General features: G+C 33.2%; 3 protein-coding genes across 3 annotated transcripts; 1 reads left to right on the forward strand and 2 right to left on the reverse strand.

The window, feature by feature from the left end:
- Window positions 1-232: 232 nt before the first annotated feature.
- On the reverse strand, window positions 233-2,870 carry LOC124838959 (cation/H(+) antiporter 15-like). Its single transcript, XM_047314688.2, has 3 exons — window positions 2,679-2,870; window positions 1,565-2,572; window positions 233-1,468 (listed from the first exon to the last, which is right to left on the reverse strand). The coding sequence occupies exons 1-3, from the start codon at window positions 2,868-2,870 to the stop codon at window positions 233-235; spliced, it is 2,436 nt and encodes an 811-aa protein (XP_047170644.2).
- Window positions 2,871-4,734: 1,864 nt separating this feature from the next.
- LOC124838966 (serine/threonine-protein kinase rio2-like) lies at window positions 4,735-10,107 on the reverse strand. The gene is made up of 13 exons (XM_047314697.2): window positions 9,863-10,107; window positions 9,704-9,750; window positions 9,545-9,615; window positions 9,322-9,435; window positions 9,048-9,223; window positions 8,856-8,944; window positions 8,584-8,701; window positions 8,415-8,488; window positions 7,749-7,796; window positions 6,719-6,887; window positions 6,361-6,474; window positions 5,583-5,669; window positions 4,735-5,186 (listed from the first exon to the last, which is right to left on the reverse strand). Exons 1-13 carry the CDS (start codon window positions 9,944-9,946, stop codon window positions 4,998-5,000), a joined length of 1,380 nt encoding a protein of 459 aa, XP_047170653.2. The 5' UTR covers window positions 9,947-10,107; the 3' UTR covers window positions 4,735-4,997.
- A 2,063-nt stretch (window positions 10,108-12,170) lies between these two features.
- On the forward strand, window positions 12,171-18,823 carry LOC148198159 (pentatricopeptide repeat-containing protein At5g48910-like). The gene is made up of 3 exons (XM_088092069.1): window positions 12,171-14,221; window positions 14,353-14,924; window positions 18,598-18,823. The coding sequence occupies exon 1, from the start codon at window positions 12,285-12,287 to the stop codon at window positions 14,199-14,201; it is 1,917 nt and encodes a 638-aa protein (XP_087948195.1). The 5' UTR covers window positions 12,171-12,284; the 3' UTR covers window positions 14,202-14,221; window positions 14,353-14,924; window positions 18,598-18,823.
- The last annotated feature ends 753 nt before the right edge of the window (window positions 18,824-19,576 follow it).

The following is a 19,576-nucleotide window of genomic DNA, read 5'->3' on the forward strand; positions in this document are numbered from 1 at the left end:
GATAAATATAAAATGATACCACATCAAAATAAAACTAAGGATGAGATTATATGATATTTAACAAATAATCTCATTTACTAATAAGTGAATTTTAAATTTAACTAACTCTACTAAATCGATCAAATTTATATTAGTTTATATACTATAAATTAATATAAATCAATCAACCTCACCAAACATTTTTGCATAAATCCATTATGTTTCATTGTAAATCTCCATACTTATTATGTCTTCAAACAACAGACTCAAACTTGTTATTGTTCGTGTCTTTCTGGTTAAGATTATTTCTAAAATCCATTCCTCCATATCCGTATTGTTGAACAACAAGCACAGACGAGCGTGAACCAAAATTGTTTGACACTAAAATGTCTCCTATAACTCCAAGTTCTAAGCACTCACACCACTCCAGCAAATTTGAGAAGACCTTAGAGTTCCTACAATTTCCTTGTCCAACTATGTAAAGATCACAACCAAATTTTTCTATCTCATTTAGGATTGCAGGAATATCTTCACCACTACGAACATCAATCTCTGAGTAGGATATTAAATCGTTACTGTGAACCCCGGTAAGTCTGAATGTGCTTATATACTCATCATCTAACTCTTTTTGCCTCTCTGTATCTATTACTGCAGATAATATCCCTTGCGCTTCATCATGAACCGATGCATCTGCTTCTGCCGCTTCACCCAATAGAAGAATTCGAACCACTGAGAGTTGTGTTCCTGAACATCCTGCCATCCTCCATGCAATGGCCAGAGCTTCACGATCATCAGGGCCCCCAACAAAGACCACACGAACATGAAGGTTCCTTTTAGGAACTAACCCAAAATCACGATCAACAAATATTCCCACAGAGCATGGAGCACCTTGCATTACATTTTGGTTTATATCTTTGTATACAACACTTGTTACTTCTAGAGTACCTTCTAAAGTTAATTGTTTATGAAATGGAAGAAGAATTAAGCTTGTGCGTTTCTCATCTGCTGAGTGGTATATGTCCTCATGAATAGTTGTATATGCTGACACCACATTTAAGGTCTCAACTCTAATAGCGTCATATGCCTCTCCAAGGGCATCAAATGCATTGTGAATGCTTTCTAACTCTTCTTGTGACCTAGTTAGGTTTTGTTCTCCAGGTTGGCTGTTAGGCTTCCCTATATGTGCAGCAACTAGGGCAGCAGTTCGTCCAGTAAGTTCAACAAGGTACAAGGCAAAAACATGGATAGGGGAAACTCTCATGGCATTAAAACACTCAACTATGCTAATCATGCTTGTAGCTTGGCGAGTATTGTGAACACATGATATAATTCGAAGTTCTGCATCAACTCTTAGTTTTTGTATGGTCTTTAGCTTGTTTTGTTCAAATCTTTGTCTTGGTTTGTAGACAACATTGATGACGGGAGACACAACTATGGTCATCAGAAGAACAGCAGAAGTTATAACGGCATAAGTAGGTACTGAAAATATCTGCAATAACTCATCACAAGAACTTACATATTAGAATGCAATTGTATATCTAAGAAACTAAAGTAATTTATTACAACATTTTAAATAGATCAATACCATTCTATCCCAAGCAATGTTCAGCATTATTAATGCCATGGCACCTTTATTATTCAAAATTAAGCCCAAGGTTAAACCATCTCGAATACGCATACCGAAGAACAAGGTGACAATTAAAGTGCTTAAAATCTTTAGAGCACACAATAAGAGTATAATCACAACTACAAAGGGCCAACTTTGTTGGGAGAAAATTGAGGCCAACATAAGTCTCATTCCAGTTCCAGTAAAGAAGAGGGGAACTAAAAATCCTCCAACAAAATCATCTGAAATTGACATGACCAATTCAGCAAATCTTCCATGAGGTAAAATTAATCCAAAAACAAAAGCTCCAACAATGGCATGTGCACCAAGAAAATCTGAAATACATGAGCAAGCTAAAACCCCCATGATTATAAAAAGCAATTGATTATCATTCCATTCATCTTTGTCTGCCTTACGATCAATAAACCATTGAATGATTGGACGTACCACAAAGATGCACACAACAATGAAGATTATCGTGCATGGCACAGTGTAGATAGCTCCTTTACCATTAGTTGAAAATGGAACAAATAAAGTGAAAAGAATCCAACCATAGGTGTCACCAATCATGGCTGCTGTTAAAGCCGCTTTACCAAGACCAGTATAAAGGAGCTTAAGCTCAGAAAGTGTGTGTGCTACCACAGGAAAACTTGTAACAGTGAGAATTAAAGTCCAAAGTATATAAGTATTATTTGTACTTTCCTCAAGGGGAAACATCATAATATGCCCATAAACTTTTCGAAACAAAGCATATAAGCATGGTGCAACAAGCATGGGAAAGATGATCCCAACAATAGTGATGCTTGCAGGTTTCTTTTTCATGTGTAAAATGGTATTTAAGTTCATCTCCAATCCACTAAGGAATGCATAATAAATGAGACCAATATGGGAAAGAACCTCAACATTGACAATCCCGTTTACCGGAAAAATGAACTCAAAAATGGGTGTGAATCTTCCAAGTAATGGCGGTGTTAGTAGGAAACCAACCTACATAATTATAATTTAGAATGTTGACACATTAGATTATTAGAATGTCACTTATAAGAAATTTTGAGATAATTTTAATAAACAAAATAACTTTTTATTTACTTACAGATATTTGTGAAATGAGACGAGTTTGATGTAGAGGTTTGTAAATTATGGAAAAGAGACGAGATAACACAGCAACAAAAGCAATTTGAATGGCTAGAATAGGAAGCTCTGTTTGCAAGACTTTATCAGTTTTCCAAAATTGATTACGATTAACTATAAATACGTTGTAACATGCAGGTAGTGTGTCCGTCATTGTTTCTTCGATTTTGTATTTGATACACTTACTCTGAATATTTCTTCTACTATGATATTTTCAATCTTTATATCTTTTTTTCTTTTACTAACAGAACTTAAGGTTAAAACACATTACCGGTAGTAACAACAAAATACCCATCAAGAACATAAATTTCACCTACACATATCTATTTATGGTGTCACTTATCTTATAATTAGTGTCATCTTTTTGTTAAACACATCTTTTATGATCTTTTTGTTGAACATAACAAATAGTCAAAGTCTTTTATAGTTACATAACTGCATTATAATTTGATACAACTACTTTATTAATATTTTATAAAATATTTAAATTTTAAATATCTTAATTTGATATTTTTTTGTTAAAAATTAGTTATCATTGTTTAGAAAAACTGTGTTGTAAATACACACTAATTTTCTATTGATAGCTTATTTGGTTATAAAAGAACATACAAAGAATGAGTATTTTGTAAGTTGGAAAAAAAAAATCGAGTAAATCATTTTTAAAACAAGCATGCAACATCTCGTGCATACAAAGGTAATAACATGCAATTTTTATGTTGAAAAATAAAACTAAAATTTACAACTTTGACTTTAATGAATTTTTTTCACATGAACCAACAATGCAATTATTTCAAATAAACTATTACATTAGACTAGACACTTTCCTGTTTAAAAAATTAGGAAGTACATGTTTGAACCCACTGAATTGAAATAGTCAAAATTAATTCTTTTATCCAAACTTCATTATAATTAAAATTTATAGATTTTTACAATGTAATCACTTTCAATATTTTACACTGTCAATTTACAACAGCTTCTAGGTTTCAGTTGAATTCTCTTAAAAAAATAAAAAATCTCACAATTCAGTCAATCAAATTTTTAGAAAAGAACTATATATTTTATCTTGTAATTATAATCAATTAAGTGCAGCTTAAAGTTTCTAAATATTGCGTCTTGCACTCACCACATTTAAATAGATTATAGAATTAATGATAAGTCCGTGTCTTATACACAGGTTCAAATAATACCTACAAAAAGTGTAGGTCATCTTCACTCATTTAACCAGTGTTATATTTATAAAACAACCATAAAAATAAACTAGTGTAAGTTAGCAACAATAAAATATTTCACAATAAATTTAAATCTTAATGTAAATAACCAACTATTTTTGCAAAACCAAACTTATATAATAAATGTTTAGAGTTATTACTGTTAAATAATTTGTAAGATACTTATAATTTTATGATTTTATAATTTAATATTTTTATCATTTTATAACTTTATGATTTTGTAATTGCATAATTTTATATTTTTATTATTTTATAATTTTTAATTTTACAATTTTATAATTTTATAGTTTTATAATTTTAAGATCTGGGAATTGAATATTTTGGAACATAATTCTAACATTTTCATGGTAATATGTTCTTTTAATTAAATAAAAATCTGCTGCATGGAAAATTTTTATGAAACAGGTTGGGAAAAAAATTCTCAAGGAGAACTGAGTTGGAAAATATGGAAATCACCATTTCTGAAGTGATGATTGATACTTGCATGGTATATCAGGGGATAGTTTGGACATTGGCCCAGAACTAATTTTTCCATTTTTTATTAAAAAAAATACTTTAATATTAATAAAAAAACGATTACATAAAGTATGATTTGAGAGACAATAACATTTAAGTATTACATTGTCTTCTTTCAAACACACCGATAATTTCCTTTCTCTTGTTAATCATACATTTTTTTTTTCACGCAACTTTTAATATAGAAATAAATTTAGAATCAATTCCCAAGTAACAATAGAACAACTTAAAAAAACTGCCGAAAAAGAAAAGACTAGAATGATTAATAGTATAGACATGAAACTCTAGGCAGTAGCAGAGAATAATTAAGTCCACAAAAAATATGCTAATGTGACAAGTTTCTGATAGAGAATGGCAAAATTTTCATTCCAAATAACAGTATTTCACAGAGGATGGGTCGATCATAACCTATATTTCTGAACTTTACCTATGAAAGTTTGACCAGACAAATGTCGTCTACAATATCCTACCAAAACTTTAAGGTGTCTCATGAATGGCACCATTGAACATCACAGGTGTTTTGGTTCCTACATATTTCACCAGCTGCTCAACTGTTTCTGGATTTTAGAATTGTGAGATGACCTACCACCTTTGTCTTTGTAGGAATTTCTGCCTCCAATAGTCTTATGTCCCTTACGAACTGCTGCCACAGCACGTCGTCTTTGCTTATTCAAGCTCTTAACGAGTTCAGCTTCATTTTCCGTGACTTCTTCATTGTTTTCCTCCTGTGAATCAAAATTACCACTATTGAGGCTTTCATGCAATGGCCAAATAACATGCTATATATATAAACTTGAATAATATAAAAAAAGGAAGCAATACAAGGAAATAATGTTCTACACTACGTCACTAGCAAATTTACGTTAACAAAATGAGCCTATGGTTGAGAAAATACGACATCAAGGTTAGAGAAGAAATGCACTATAACTCTACTCTAGAAGAGGATATGCATAACATTTCTTGTTAACAAGCCAGACATATACAAGCTATTTCCCAAAAAAATCATCATGGATCAGCGTTTAAGACTATAAATTCTTTGAATTGAATATTATGAAGAGCAAAAGGAAACAGTACAAACATAGCATTGAGATAACCACCCGATAAAATAAAACATTGCTCACATTGTCATTTGCATCTTCCTTTTCAGATCCACTGCTTTCACGTGCTTCACAAGTCTTCTCTATCCACTGACTTTCATATCCCTCATTCTGATTAAAACAAAATAACAATCCTTCAACCATCATTGCAGAATTAGACTTACACAACTAATGAAATAAGCAGAAAAAAATATGGCAGCGTAAATAAGCCCGCTAGTCAATTGACAAACTATAAGTAGACCAAATACTGGATATTCGAATTTAGATATCACAGTTCACTTATATACTATATTTAATGATAATTTCAGAACAATGAAAATTTTCAAGTTCAACCATCCCCAGTACAGAATGTTTAGCATTGTTCCTAAGTTTTTCAGCATGGATCTGCTAAACAAATACCCATAATCTTCCTTCAGCATAAATCATACATACTCGCTATCTATGCTATAGTTTTAATTATAATGAGTTATCAGCTGCCTATGCTATATTAAAGTTTATGTTTTGAACAAAATGCTCATTATCAAGAGCACATCTCAGTTCTTAGATTTGCTATGTTGTTCCTTGTAGTGCTTTTGTTATGAAGTCACTTCTTTATTGGGATACAACTTTCTCAACTCCCCGATTCATAGCTCAGATTCCCACTGTTAATCTCCCCTGCAGGTAAGCCTATTTGTTTTATGTCAGCTTGTGCTAACTACTGTTTTACCTCTCTTTACATGTACATCTTTTATATGTGATTTTATTGAAATAAAATAAATAACAGCCCATTTTTACATGGTTTGTATCTGTTTTATGGCATTACCTGTTCCAACAAGTCAGAAGAATTACCATCAATAGTGCCTGCTTCATTCAGGTCTTCTAAGTCAACCTCTTCACCCTCTGAATTCGTATCACTCTCTGCCTTTCCTTCAATGAACTGCACATAGAGATTTGAATACGTTTGAGGCGGAACCAAATACAAAAATGAAAGCTTACCAATCTACGCAAAATAACTAAAAGCAGACAATTTTATGCTTCACCAGAGGCAAAATGGTGGTCCATGCTGGGTGTCAGCAGTAAGCCAAAAGAGGTGGAAAATATAGAAGCAAAGTTATGGTGCCTTTTGAAAAATGATCCCTATATTTTCTTCCCCGTCTCAAAGAACAAGAAAAACACTGTACCCTTTGAATATCTTCTTCATCCTTTCTAGTAAAGCCACTGGCAGCAAGCTCCCTATCTAGAAAACCAGAACTTCTTTCTATCGCAGAAAAACAGGGTTTTCCAGCTCCATCTCTTCCCTCATCAGAACCGTCCATATCATCTAAGCTTTCTTCAAAAGAAAGATTGAACCTGAAACAGACAAGACGGAATGATATGAAGATGATTATTTTACCAGCCAAATACTATATCCAAAAACCTTTCAACAAGTTCAGAAACCAAAGATCTATCAGCCATGCAGTAAAAACAGGAGATGAAAATGAGATAGGGATAAGATACCAAAAACCAAATGGAAAATGAAGAATATTAAAATTATACTAAAAAATACAGGAAAAAAGAATCACATAAATACATCTGCATAAAAGGATAGTTTATAGTAAAAAGATACAGATTGCATATAGGTTATATATAAATGCAAGTCAGACGGAAAAGATTCAAGAGCATAAATTCAAAAAATTTCCCAACATGTACGACCTTAAGGAAACTCCTTATTTAATGAAAGCACAAGAGAGTGGAAGACAGACTTAAAAGGATAGAAACTAGCCTGGTGTTTGGTAGTGAAGGAAGTAAAAGGAAAGTAAAGTCTAAATTGTTATTCGTAGCAGTCAACTCTTCTCATTTTTCTTTCACTTTCTCTCCAAACAAACAGAGAAAAAGGATACTTGTGTGTTGTTTTCCTCTCTATTTATTTTCTCCCACTTTCATCCCTTCCAAACATAGTGTAAGAATCGTGAGTCCAGGTCCTTTGACCATGTCCGTTATATTTTTCACTAAATGCACTTTCTAACAAGGTATGCTAACTTGTAATAACAGACATACCTAATTACTTGCTACTTTACTGAAATTAACTCTGCAGTTCGGGCAAGTTATGTGAGAATATCATTTATATTTTTCCCTAACATCATTTGAATAATAAAGACAACAAAATATTAAAAGCGATATGCAAAAGCATCCCTAAAGTTGACAAATACATGATTTAAAATAACAACCTACCTTTTCCTGAAAAATTTAAAGATGCATTCAACATCACGGTCAAAGTACCTGAAATAAGGATAAATAATATATGGTTAAACTAGAAATAAAATATACTCTGCTTTTCCACTAATATGACACACTTGGACATATAACTTCAGCACCTTTTTACTATTTGCAAATTTTCAAAATCTTATTTTTACTATGAATATTGATTTTAAAACTTAAGAAGTATGAAACTAATATACTACTTATTTTCACATACTACTTTCGTATGATAACAGAACTTATATAAGGGTATCCTAAAAAAAATGAGAAAAGTTCTATTAGCATATTATACTTCATAAATTGAAAAGAGATGTCATAATAAATCTAAAAATCGTATTATAAGGCTTAACATGTTGAATTTATACCTCAAATTTAAAGACACATGACTAAATTATAAAAAGATTCTTTTTCAGGGACGAAGCAGGTTGAACTATGGAAGAATAATAGTTTCTTGAACACTATATATTAGCCCTTTAAATTCTTAATAAGTTTGATCAGAATGCGAAATGACCTGCAAATTTTGTAAACTACATAAGAAATAACAAAAGAAAACATGGAAAAATGACAGGGTGGCTAAGAAGTGTGATAACAAGTCAAAAGAAAATCATGACCAAAACTATCACAAAAGGAGACCCTTACATCTGTGCATTACGATGTGACACGGATACCATTTGAGGAAAATCAATCATGGTAATTTTTTCGTCATCGTCAATCTACAGTGAATGGAATTCAAAGTGTAAATTAGATTAGAAAACCAACAAAAATTGAGAATCCTCTTTGATCATTATGCAAACCAGTCAAAGCATACCATGATATTGAATTCATTGAAATCACAATGGATAAGGCCACGCTCAGCCAACCGAACAACTAAACCAATGATTGTCTCAAAAACTGTCTCTGGATTTTGCAACTGCTTCACCTGAACACTGCATTTGAAAAACCAAATAGACAAATCAAGCAATTGTTTACCAAAATCAGCAAAAAAAGGTGAAAGAAAGACGAGAAACAATAAAACCAGCTTAAGAAAAAGAAACACAAGAAAAAAAATTAATAATAGCACAAGTAATGAAGGATACCTACAGAGAATAACCTTGGACAAGTGACATGACTACACAATGTCTATTGTGCTCTACAGCATTTGGAACAGGAAAGCCATGGGTTTCCAGAGCCTGCTCATGCAGACCACGTGTGTCAGTGACTAGAGAATCAAAAAACAATAAAATAATTCAAATATACAGCAAATGTATAGCCGAAAGGGGGGGAAGGTAAAACCTTCATGAAAGCAAATTCTTTAAGGGCAGCAAGGCGAGACAAATAGAGCCAATTATAACTACTTCGATGTCTCAAGTAGTCACGCTTAGATTTGACAGCTCTAAAAGAGACTCTACCAAGTCTATGCAACTTCATGGCTAGAACAGTTCCATCTTCACGGGCAACCTCAAATATATCTAGCAGGGCACAAATGCCAACGTAATTAGGAAAAAAAAAACTTATGAAATATGATTGAATGAAGACCACAATATTAGAAGAGCATTAAATACAATACCAGATTCCTTTCCAACACCGATTTGGCGACCAACAGCAACAAACACTCCTTTGTTCACCATAGTTTTAATGGCAAGAAAATCATAACCAAGATAGGTAAGGCGGAATCCATCATCTAAAATCAAATTAAGCTCACACAGATTAGAAGGTCATTCAAAAGAAAATATGATCATAAGTATTCTTTGTTAATACGAATAATAATAAACAGACTAGAAGGTACCAACATTTAGAAGAGTCATGATGCAGCAACTTGTGCTTGAGCAAATTCTTCAAAACTTTGTACGTGCCTCCATGCCTACAAACATTAACATAAAAATTAGTGACAAGAGTGGAAGAAAAAAACATAGTAAAGCGACTGAGAGCGGAAGAATATTGAGAGGTACTTGAGACGCGCAATTCGATCGATGAGTTCCGTGGGTACGATTTCATGCTGCAGCCGGGGGGTAATTTCGTTAATTTGAACTCAAAAGTTCAAAACATATGATATTTAAATTGAAATTATAAAAAAAAATGGCGTAGGATAGGAAGAGAGAAAAACGCACATTCCGCATGCCCAATTCAACGGCGGTGAGAACCCTAAAATCATCTTTGTAGAGATATCTCAACACATCCACGTCGAGCTTCATTCTGAATTCAGGTCAGTGTGCGCTTTTGGGGAGAAAATAATGCACCTTGAATGGGATGGTGGCTTGGGTATGTCTGGTCGGAGGAAGTTTTGCTTGTGGAGGAGGTGCTTGCGGCGGTTAGGTTGTGATATTTGAGTGAGTGAGGATTTAACGATCTGGGCTGGGCTTAAGATGCTGCTGGTGAGATTTGCCTAGTATCCTACAAAAATTTATTTTATTTATTTTATTTAATTAAGTTTTAACTTCAACTTAAATTAGTATATTTTTTATTTAATTTTTATTAGAAAATCGTTTCATTAAAAATTTAAAGTACTTTTCATTTTGTTTGAGTGAGCTGATTTAATTTTATTTTTTTTACTGGTTAACTCACTTTTAAAATAACGAGTTGATGAATGAATTGAAAAAGTTAAAAAAATAAAAATGAAAAAAATATACATAATCATATTTCCTTGTTATTGAGAAAATCAAATAACATAATATATTAATAAAAAATATTTTAAGAATAATGTCTTTTGAAATCAAAAGAACATGTACATCTTATAAGTTCTACTAAGTCATTTTTAAGAGATTTTTTACTTTTAGTTTAGTATAGTAAGACATTTTCATCAATATTTTGTTCAATTATTAATAAAAACTTTTTTTCAAAATAAAAATATTTTTATTTTTATAATCAGAATATTATATTTGAAGATTTCTATGTTATTATCATTTAGGCTTATATTTACTGGTTTTACAATATTAAAAACTCTCTTCAAAATTTTGATGATAATCTTATATATTAATAATTAATTTATTATAAGATCAGGAACATATCTTATTATAAAAAATATGTATAATTTCTTTAAAATCTTTCTTCTAGACTTTATATTCCTTAATTTCTAACTCCTTATATGATCAGTTTTTTCTATAGAATAAGTTAGTTTCTACTAATTTTTTTTCTTTGATTTTATGTTTGAGCCATACATGTAGGTATGATGCATGTGTCATTCAACCTCCTTTTCCAATTTCTTGTCAATCAATGATCTTAAGAACCTATTATGATCATATTTTTGTGGTCTATAGGTACCGTTAAAACGATTTGAGTTGAGGTAGGGGTTTTGGGGCTATTATAGCAGTTTAAGCTTTTCATCATGTAAGGGGAGCTAATGTTTCATTCAATTTTGTTTTAAGATGTATGAATTTGTGTTTGAGATGTTATAAGAAATCATCTTTGTTGAATATGCTATAGTTGAGATGATTGTGAGTGATGCTTATATATTGATGTATATTGTGTGTGTCTGAGAAGTGGTATTGGTTTGAACATTTGATGCTACTGTATTGGAGTATAATTACGTGCAAAATTGATGTAGGATATAAGTTGGTAAAAAGTAATTGTTCCAGGAGCTATTTTTAGTCTAATTTGAGATTTTGGTATGTAAATTTTTAGAGAAACAATTTTGGAGTTATAACTGATGTTTGAAATATGTTTTTATGGTCGTTTTAAACTTGTTTAGGATCTTAGTTAGCCAAAAATATGACGTTGATTTGAGAAGTGGAAACTAGGTAGAATTGTAGGTTGAGTTTTTTTATGTTATCTTAGTCCATTTTAAGGGTTTTAACAAGTAAGAATCAAAAGGAGAAGGTATGTGATGAAAATGAAGGTTTAAGACCCATTTTTGAGTTAATTGAGACTTGTTTATACTCTTAGTTTGCAAATTGTTGGTTGTAATGTGTATAATTAGTCATAGGTGTTTTTGAGTGGTTAAGTGATCTTATTTCTGATCAAATAAGCAAAGTGATTTTTTATTTCATTCATAAACATATTTTTGCATCAATTTTAGTAGTGTCAAAAAAGTCAGTTCAAAATGCCTTTAAATTTATTTAATCTTGTTAAAAATATTTAATTAAAATATTTGTACAACAAAAAACAGTTAAATTTTGTTTTAGTTTAAAAAAACAAAATTACTTTATTTTAAAAAATATTAAACTGAAATAGAATAAAATCTCAAAATAAAATAAGATTAAAACAATGATATATAAAATTGAGGACTTGCCGTCTATCCAAATTAACACAAGTCCTCACTTAATTCAATTTTTCACTAATTGAAATATCTTACGATACGAAGACTTAATTGAGAAAATCTGAAATAGAATATTCTAAATGATTAAACAAAAATAAAAGGACAAAAGTTGTATTTAAGCTTCTTTCATCTTATCTTTGAGTATCCAATCTCCAAACCAAACATTCACAATTCTATTAGAAAGGGAGAGTTTTCTTCTGTTAAGATGGAGATATGCACATAAGCAAGATACTGAAATTCACGCCTGTTCTGGATGAAAAGATAAATTTTGCTCACAGATGAATGCTTTTATGTTTCAGACCAATACAGCATGTCATGATCCACATATTGGTGTCCCACAAATCAGGACATGCAAAAGCATGCGAGAATTGAAGCAAGTGCATGCGTTTTTTGTCAAAACAGCACGAACCCGTGACACCACAATAGCAACAGAGATTCTTAGGCTCAGTGCCACGTCTGATTTTCGTGATATTGGTTATGCCCTCTCAGTGTTCGACCAAATGCCTAACAGGAATTGCTTTGCTTGGAACACTGTGATAAGAGCACTTGCTGAAACCCAAGATAGGCTCTTGGACGCCTTCTTTGTTTTCTGCCAAATGGTGACCGAGGCAACGGTGGAGCCTAACCGGTTCACTTTCCCATCTGTTCTGAAGGCGTGCGCAGTCATGGCCAGGTTCGAAGAAGGGAAACAGGTTCATGGGTTAGTTCTTAAGTTTGGATTGGTGAACGATGAATTTGTTGTCACTAATTTGCTAAGGATGTACGTGATGTGTGGGAGTATGGACGATGCTCATGTTTTGTTTTATAGGAATGTTGAGGGTGTTGATGATGTGAGGAGGTTGGTGAGAGAGGAGAGGAGGGGAGAGTTTAATGTGGTTCTATGCAATGTGATGGTTGATGGGTATGTAAGAGTTGGGAACCTTAAGACTGCTAGGGACTTGTTTGACAGGATGGCTCAAAGGAGTGTGGTTTCTTGGAATGTGATGATTTCTGGGTATGCTCAAAATGGATTTTATAGAGAGGCCATAGAAGTGTTTCGTAGGATGACGCAGATGGGAGACATGTCGCCGAACCGGGTCACTTTGATCAGTGTGCTACCTGCGATTTCGCGTCTTGGAGCGCTTGAGTTGGGGAAATGGGTGCATTTATATGCAGAGAAGAATAAGATCCGGATTGATGATGTGCTTGGTTCGGCTCTGGTTGATATGTACGCCAAGTGTGGGAGCATTGAGAAGGCCATTCTGGTATTTGAGGAGCTACCTCAAAACAATGTTATAACATGGAATGTTGTTATTAGTGGTCTTGCCATGCATGGTAAAGCCAATGATGTGTTTAATTATTTGTCGAGGATGGAAAAATGTGGAATATCCCCGAGTGATGTTACGTACATAGCCATCTTAAGTGCTTGTAGCCATGCAGGCTTAGTGGACAAGGGAAGATCATTTTTTAATGACATGGTTAATAGGGTTGGATTAGAGCCTAAAATTGAACACTATGGGTGCATGGTTGATCTTCTGGGTCGTGCTGGTTATCTTGAAGAAGCAGAACAGCTTATATTGAGCATGCCAATGAAGCCAGACGATGTCATATGGAAGGCTTTACTTGGTGCTTGTAAGATGCATAAAAATATCGAAATAGGTACGCGTGTTGCGGAGGTTTTAATGCAATTGGCTCCTCATGACAGTGGGGCATATGTGGCTCTCTCCAACATGTATGCCTCATCAGGGAATTGGGATGGAGTTGCAGAGGTGAGGTTAATGATGAAAGACATGGATATAAGAAAAGACCCTGGATGTAGCTGGATTGAAATTGATGGTGTTACTCATGAGTTCCTTGTTGAGGATGATTCCCATCCTAGAGCCAAAGACATACACTCAATGTTGAAGGAAATTTCAAACAAGTTGAGCTTGGAAGGTCATATGCCAGATACCACACAAGTGTTGCTCAAGATGGATGAGAAAAACAAAGAAATCGTGCTGCACTACCATAGTGAGAAGATTGCTGTTGCTTTTGGCTTAATTAGTACACCCCCGAAGACATCACTTTGTATTGTGAAAAATTTGAGAATTTGTGAAGATTGTCATTCCTCAATGAAATTAATCGCAAAAATGTATGAGCGAAAGATAGTTATTCGAGACAGGAAGCGCTTTCACCATTTTGAACATGGTTCGTGTTCTTGTATGGACTACTGGTAGACTGCTAATCGTTGCTGTGTGTAAGTGTAAATGTCTATTGTATATCCTAACTTAAGTTAACTTCCTTTACGTGTTTGTGAATATAGCTTTTAAATTTAATGAATTTACATCAAAAGTGCTTCAAAACTGAACTCATCTCTCTTTGTTTCAGTCTTAATACACACTACAGGAAAATCGTTAATTTCCGAAGGAATAATACCGACGGCCTCTGTGGCCTTCGGTAAATTTAATTTACCGAAGGATGTACCGACGGTCATGGAAGTGGTTGATTACCGAAGGCTTTTTAAGTTTACCGAAGGTCCCATAGGCCGTCGGTATAAGCATCGACCTAATGAATTGAAAATTTGGGATTTCCCTCTCCCATTCTGCAAATTTTAGTTTCCACAGAAGCTTTCCCCCAATTTTTGGTGTCTCACCTCTGAACCCCCAAGCAACTTCCTCTTTCGTTCTGAAATCAAAATTAACCCCTTTTTTGCTGCAATTGTTGTGTCGACGCTAGGATAGGGCCGGTGAGGAGGGTGGTGGTTGAGGGAGTACATTATTCCGAGGGGGCTGTTCGAAGGTGGTGGTCGCGGCGTGACGATTAGCTTGTGGCGACCTCAGGACAGTGTGCTCAGAAGTTGAAGGAAGTAGGTGGAGGGACTTCCTTAGAGGGTCGTTGTGGTCTTGTGTGGCTGTCGTGCTGTAGAAGGCTTGCCATCGTCATGTGCTTTCTTGGTTGAGGTAAGTTGTGCTTTTAATAATTCATTATGAGTTACAATGTTGTTGAATCTGTTTGATGTTCTTGTGGCAGTAGTGTATGATGTTGTTTGATTGAGAAATTTTATTGGTTTGTTGCCTTTGCTTTTAATGCGTGCAACTGTGTGCTCTAAACTTCAACTACGAAGTGAAGCTTTCAACCTCTAACTTCCCCTTGACCTACTTCCAATCAACGTACACATCATGTTATATATTGTAAATGGTTGATACTATAACTTTCGTAATCAGAAGTAATTTCTAGGTTTTTGACATGATAACCTCAAGATGCACCAAATTGTATGAATTCCATGATGATGAAAGAACCACCAGTAGGTAGCGGTCCAAACTACAAGTCCTAGCAGCAAGTCACCTTATATGGCTTAGGTAAACAAATAGTCTCGGTTTCATACATAGCTCCTAAACCAAGAGCCTCTGCTTCAAACATGGATGGTCCAATAGTCCTGATATAGAGTTTGAACTTTCAACCACATAGAACTTGTCATATATAAGAAGCAAAGGAATGAAGCTTTAAAAAACATTGAAATCCACCTGCAACACTGAGGTTTACATGTGTTAAAACTTTATGATAAAAAATTGAAAAGGAGGGAAGGAGATAGTAACACTGACCAATATATAAAGTTTTCTAAATCTGGTTGTGATGAAATATGCTAAGTATGTAACATTGTAAGTGTGTGTCACATGAAGTTGATGAAAAACCACAAAGTCTGATGGTCGAAACTATTTCAATCTTTCCACTGCTTCCAAACCCCTTATTTCATTTGTTGTTGTTAGCACCAGTACAATTCCATTCAAAGCCAATTTCTTTCATATTCCAAACAAGTATCTTACAATTAAGAGTGTTATAAAATCAATAAAATGATTTCATTTTAAAATAATTGTATGGGTGCAGAGCTTATATTATTTTTATTTATTTAAAAGTGTTTATTAGAAATGAAGTTTGATATTATTTGAATGGTTTAAAGTGTACTTAGTAGGACTTGTAGGTTACAAATTATAGGTCTAAGTCTAAGTCCAATCACCATAAAAAAAAATAGTCATACTAGCCACTTATATCGAGCAATCCGTTTAATCGGTTTGATCTAAAATCAAGCGATTTGAGACGTTGAAGCCCACTTAGAGATGACAGAAAATCATTGGAGAAACTGTTTGAAGTTAGCTTTAGGACTTGTAAATTGGGTGGCCACGTAAATCCATCCTTCTCTAATAGAAACAAAATTGACAACATCTAATTATGAGTGTACACAAACATTGAAACAACACAGAAACACATAGAATCAACAATTGATAGTGGCAGTTCCCATAAATACAGAAAATTTCACTAATAATTGTTGCAGAATGGAGAAACAACAGAGTCAAGGGTGGGTGGTTCAATTAAATGCATAAGAAGGTCCTAATCAACTAGACCTAGCTGCAGACTATCAAGTAGGAGATATGAAGTGACCTAAAACCACTCAAAGACTAAAGCACGGTGCAAAGCTCTACAAAAAACATAAACAATGATAAAACTAGCAAAATGATCAACTGAACTAGTCTTTTTGAGATTCAGTGATAATTTCTTATTGTTAGCACTTCAAACATGTATGAATGTATGAAATACACTTGTCTAAAGCATTACAATCAATAATTTTTTGCCAAAAATAGTGTGCTCAGGATGAAACCATTGGAGTAAATGCCTTTTAGCAACTGTATAATGTTTCTTTTTCACATGTTTCAATTCAAATCACAACCTAGCTTTTGTTACAACCCAAAGCAATTACAAATGCACTAATTCAAAAATCAGAGTTGGATTCAACTTTCACTAGAAAAAATGACCTGTAAATTCAGGTTTTGAGTTGTGAAACTGCACAACATTGGTTATAAGTCAAATTAGAATTTTACAACAACTTTAAATCATCAAAACAAAGTCTTTTGAGGTATTATTTGGCATAGAAATAGTAGATTCCAAAATTTGATCTTATAACAACTAATAATGTAGCAAATTAAACAACTACACACCTCATTGTAAGTTATAATGATTGAAACAGGTAGCTATCAATGCAAATGACTGTAGAAAGTGTAAATACACTAAACTAAGCTTGAAAACAACAACTATGCATGATGAAACTCGAACTGGCCATTGCAAGGACATTTAACAAGGTGAAAACCATCACTTTTTGAGTTAAAATAGAAGTGGAGTGGTGATTTTGAGTTACAAGCTGTTTATAACTCATTTTAGAGTTTAAAGACAATTAAAATCATCAAATAAAGTTACCTGAACATTCAGTTGTGTGTTTAAATCAGTTGCATATGTTTTTTAGTATCAAACCACCAAACTAGGGACCTTTTGTAGTGCAGAATATTTTTTCCAGCTAAGGTTTCATTCTTTTCTCTAGTTGCAGTGCATTGGTAGTCATTTATGAATGATATAAGGGAATGAGACAATGTCTAGCCTTGATTATATGTGCTACATCACTTAAAACATTAATCTGTTTCAAAAATTATGCACAAAATGGAATAAATCTGGTGCAATCTCATAAATCTGTTTCAGTGTAACTGTTTTGTTTATTAAGCAATGTGCAAGTTTGTATAATGATATTAAACATTTTCCAATTAATAGAAACCTGTATTAATCACAAAACTGCAAAAACCATAGTTGAGTTGGTAATAAATCCTGAAACAAGGTGCTATTATTGCTTTTTTGATCAATCTTTTCACTGTGTTTCATATCATTGCTTGTGTCTTAGGTGTTTAAATGCTTCCAGTTGATTCTCTACAGTTATATCAAGTGTTTTAGGAGTTGTTAGAGTCATTGCAAGTGTTGTCTTCATTTAATTTCACTGAATTCTGAATTCTAGTGTAGTTTTGGTAACATTTTCATGCATATTTGGCAATGTGTGGAATGATTTGTTGAATCTGGTTGTGTTTGTGCATAAGCAAAGTTTTAGCAAGTTTATTTTTCCATTTTAAAGTTGTGTGCAGTATTGAAATGCTCATTTTTATGCCTAAATGCATAATCATCTCTTAAACCATCAAAATTGGCTTTAAAATGGAAGTGAATGAGTGAATTGACATTGCAACTTCTAATTTGTTTCTTGCTTTTTAAATCCACTTTCACTACCATATTATTATGATTTGAAATGGTGGACTACAAGTCTCATTTTCTTGGTCTAGAAATCTCTGCATATGACAGTCAAGTAATATTAGCCACCATGATATTATATATATATATATATATATATATATATATATATATCAATATATATAATATGAAGTGGATAATGATGCACCTTATACCCCTGTGAATGTTGATAATGTTTCTATGTCCAGTATAACTGTAACATTGGACCAGTAGAGTCAAAACCCAAGGCAGCAACAATGCCATTGAAATGTGTTCATCATTATATTATAGTTATAGAGAATCAGCAAGAAACTCCTATTCTTTTGGCTTCTTTTACTTAAATCAAAAACTGATAATGAGGGTAATGGCTTCTCTTGCCTTTTTTATGAAAACTTTGATGGGAATATAGTTATTTTCACTTCCTTTCTGAAAACTTGACTTACAACTGTTATTCTTTCTACTTTAATGTATAATAACTCATTTATTTTGACAGACAAGAATAAGCACTAATAAATGACATTTCTCTCTCCTATGTTACAGTGTATGGTTGTTTTCTTCAAGCCAATCAAGTTTGCAATAGCATTTACTCATTTGATTTCACTTGGAAGGTATGTTCTGTTTTAGAGCTGTATAATTACATTACGATGCACACTTGCTTATACTCTGGAATTTAATGTATTAGAAATGAGGATACACTTAAACTGTTTCTAGTTCACAGGTTTCAAATATTATGCTCTTATAAGTAATGGAAAATGTTTTATCTTTCTTTCCTTTGCAAGAGGGGGTGTGGGAGCAGACAATAAGGTTTCTTTACTCTTTATATCACTGTACACATAACTAATCCTATGAACCTCAAATTACTACTTTTTGTACCTAATAGGCTATTTTGTTATTGGCCTCTCTTTGTGGACTTGAGTCCAAAAGAATAATCATTAAAATCCATTAAGTAATACAGGAAACTGGAACTTAACCCACAGATCGCTGATTGAAGTGAGAAATGAGGCATTACAGTGACTAGGTCAGCTGCTTAGCTTCCTCCTGAGTCTCACTGTTCTTGCTTATTTTTGCTTGCCTTCTGCTCATTCTATGTCTTGGTTTAGTAACCTTTGCAAACTTCAGACCTTCCTTACTCTTCCTCTACACTTTACTCCTTACTCATGATTGTCCTTAATCACTTCCTTTCTTTCCTCTTCACCTAGGCTCTTGTTATTATTGAGTATCTATCACAATTCTTAAAATAGAGACTTTCATGGTTTAATTTCTGTTCTTATGGATGAAGAGCACCAAGTATTAGGAACTCATTCTAATAAAATAGATGTTAGCTGTTTTGAATTCTTACTTTGTATTAAACAAATTTTGACAACGAATATAGAACTACTTTCTTAATGCTAGGATATCAATATGAAAATAAGCAAGACCTAAATTCCCCACCTTATATATAATCTCCACACCTTGTTCCCCACCCTTCAACCGAAATTCCCTCTTGGAAAAAGACCATGACAACACCCTTGAAAATTTC

Source organism: Vigna umbellata, chromosome 5 (genome assembly GCF_029865625.1).
Source record: "Vigna umbellata cultivar VRB3 chromosome 5, Vumbellata_1.0, whole genome shotgun sequence".
Classification (NCBI taxonomy): domain Eukaryota; kingdom Viridiplantae; phylum Streptophyta; class Magnoliopsida; order Fabales; family Fabaceae; genus Vigna; species Vigna umbellata.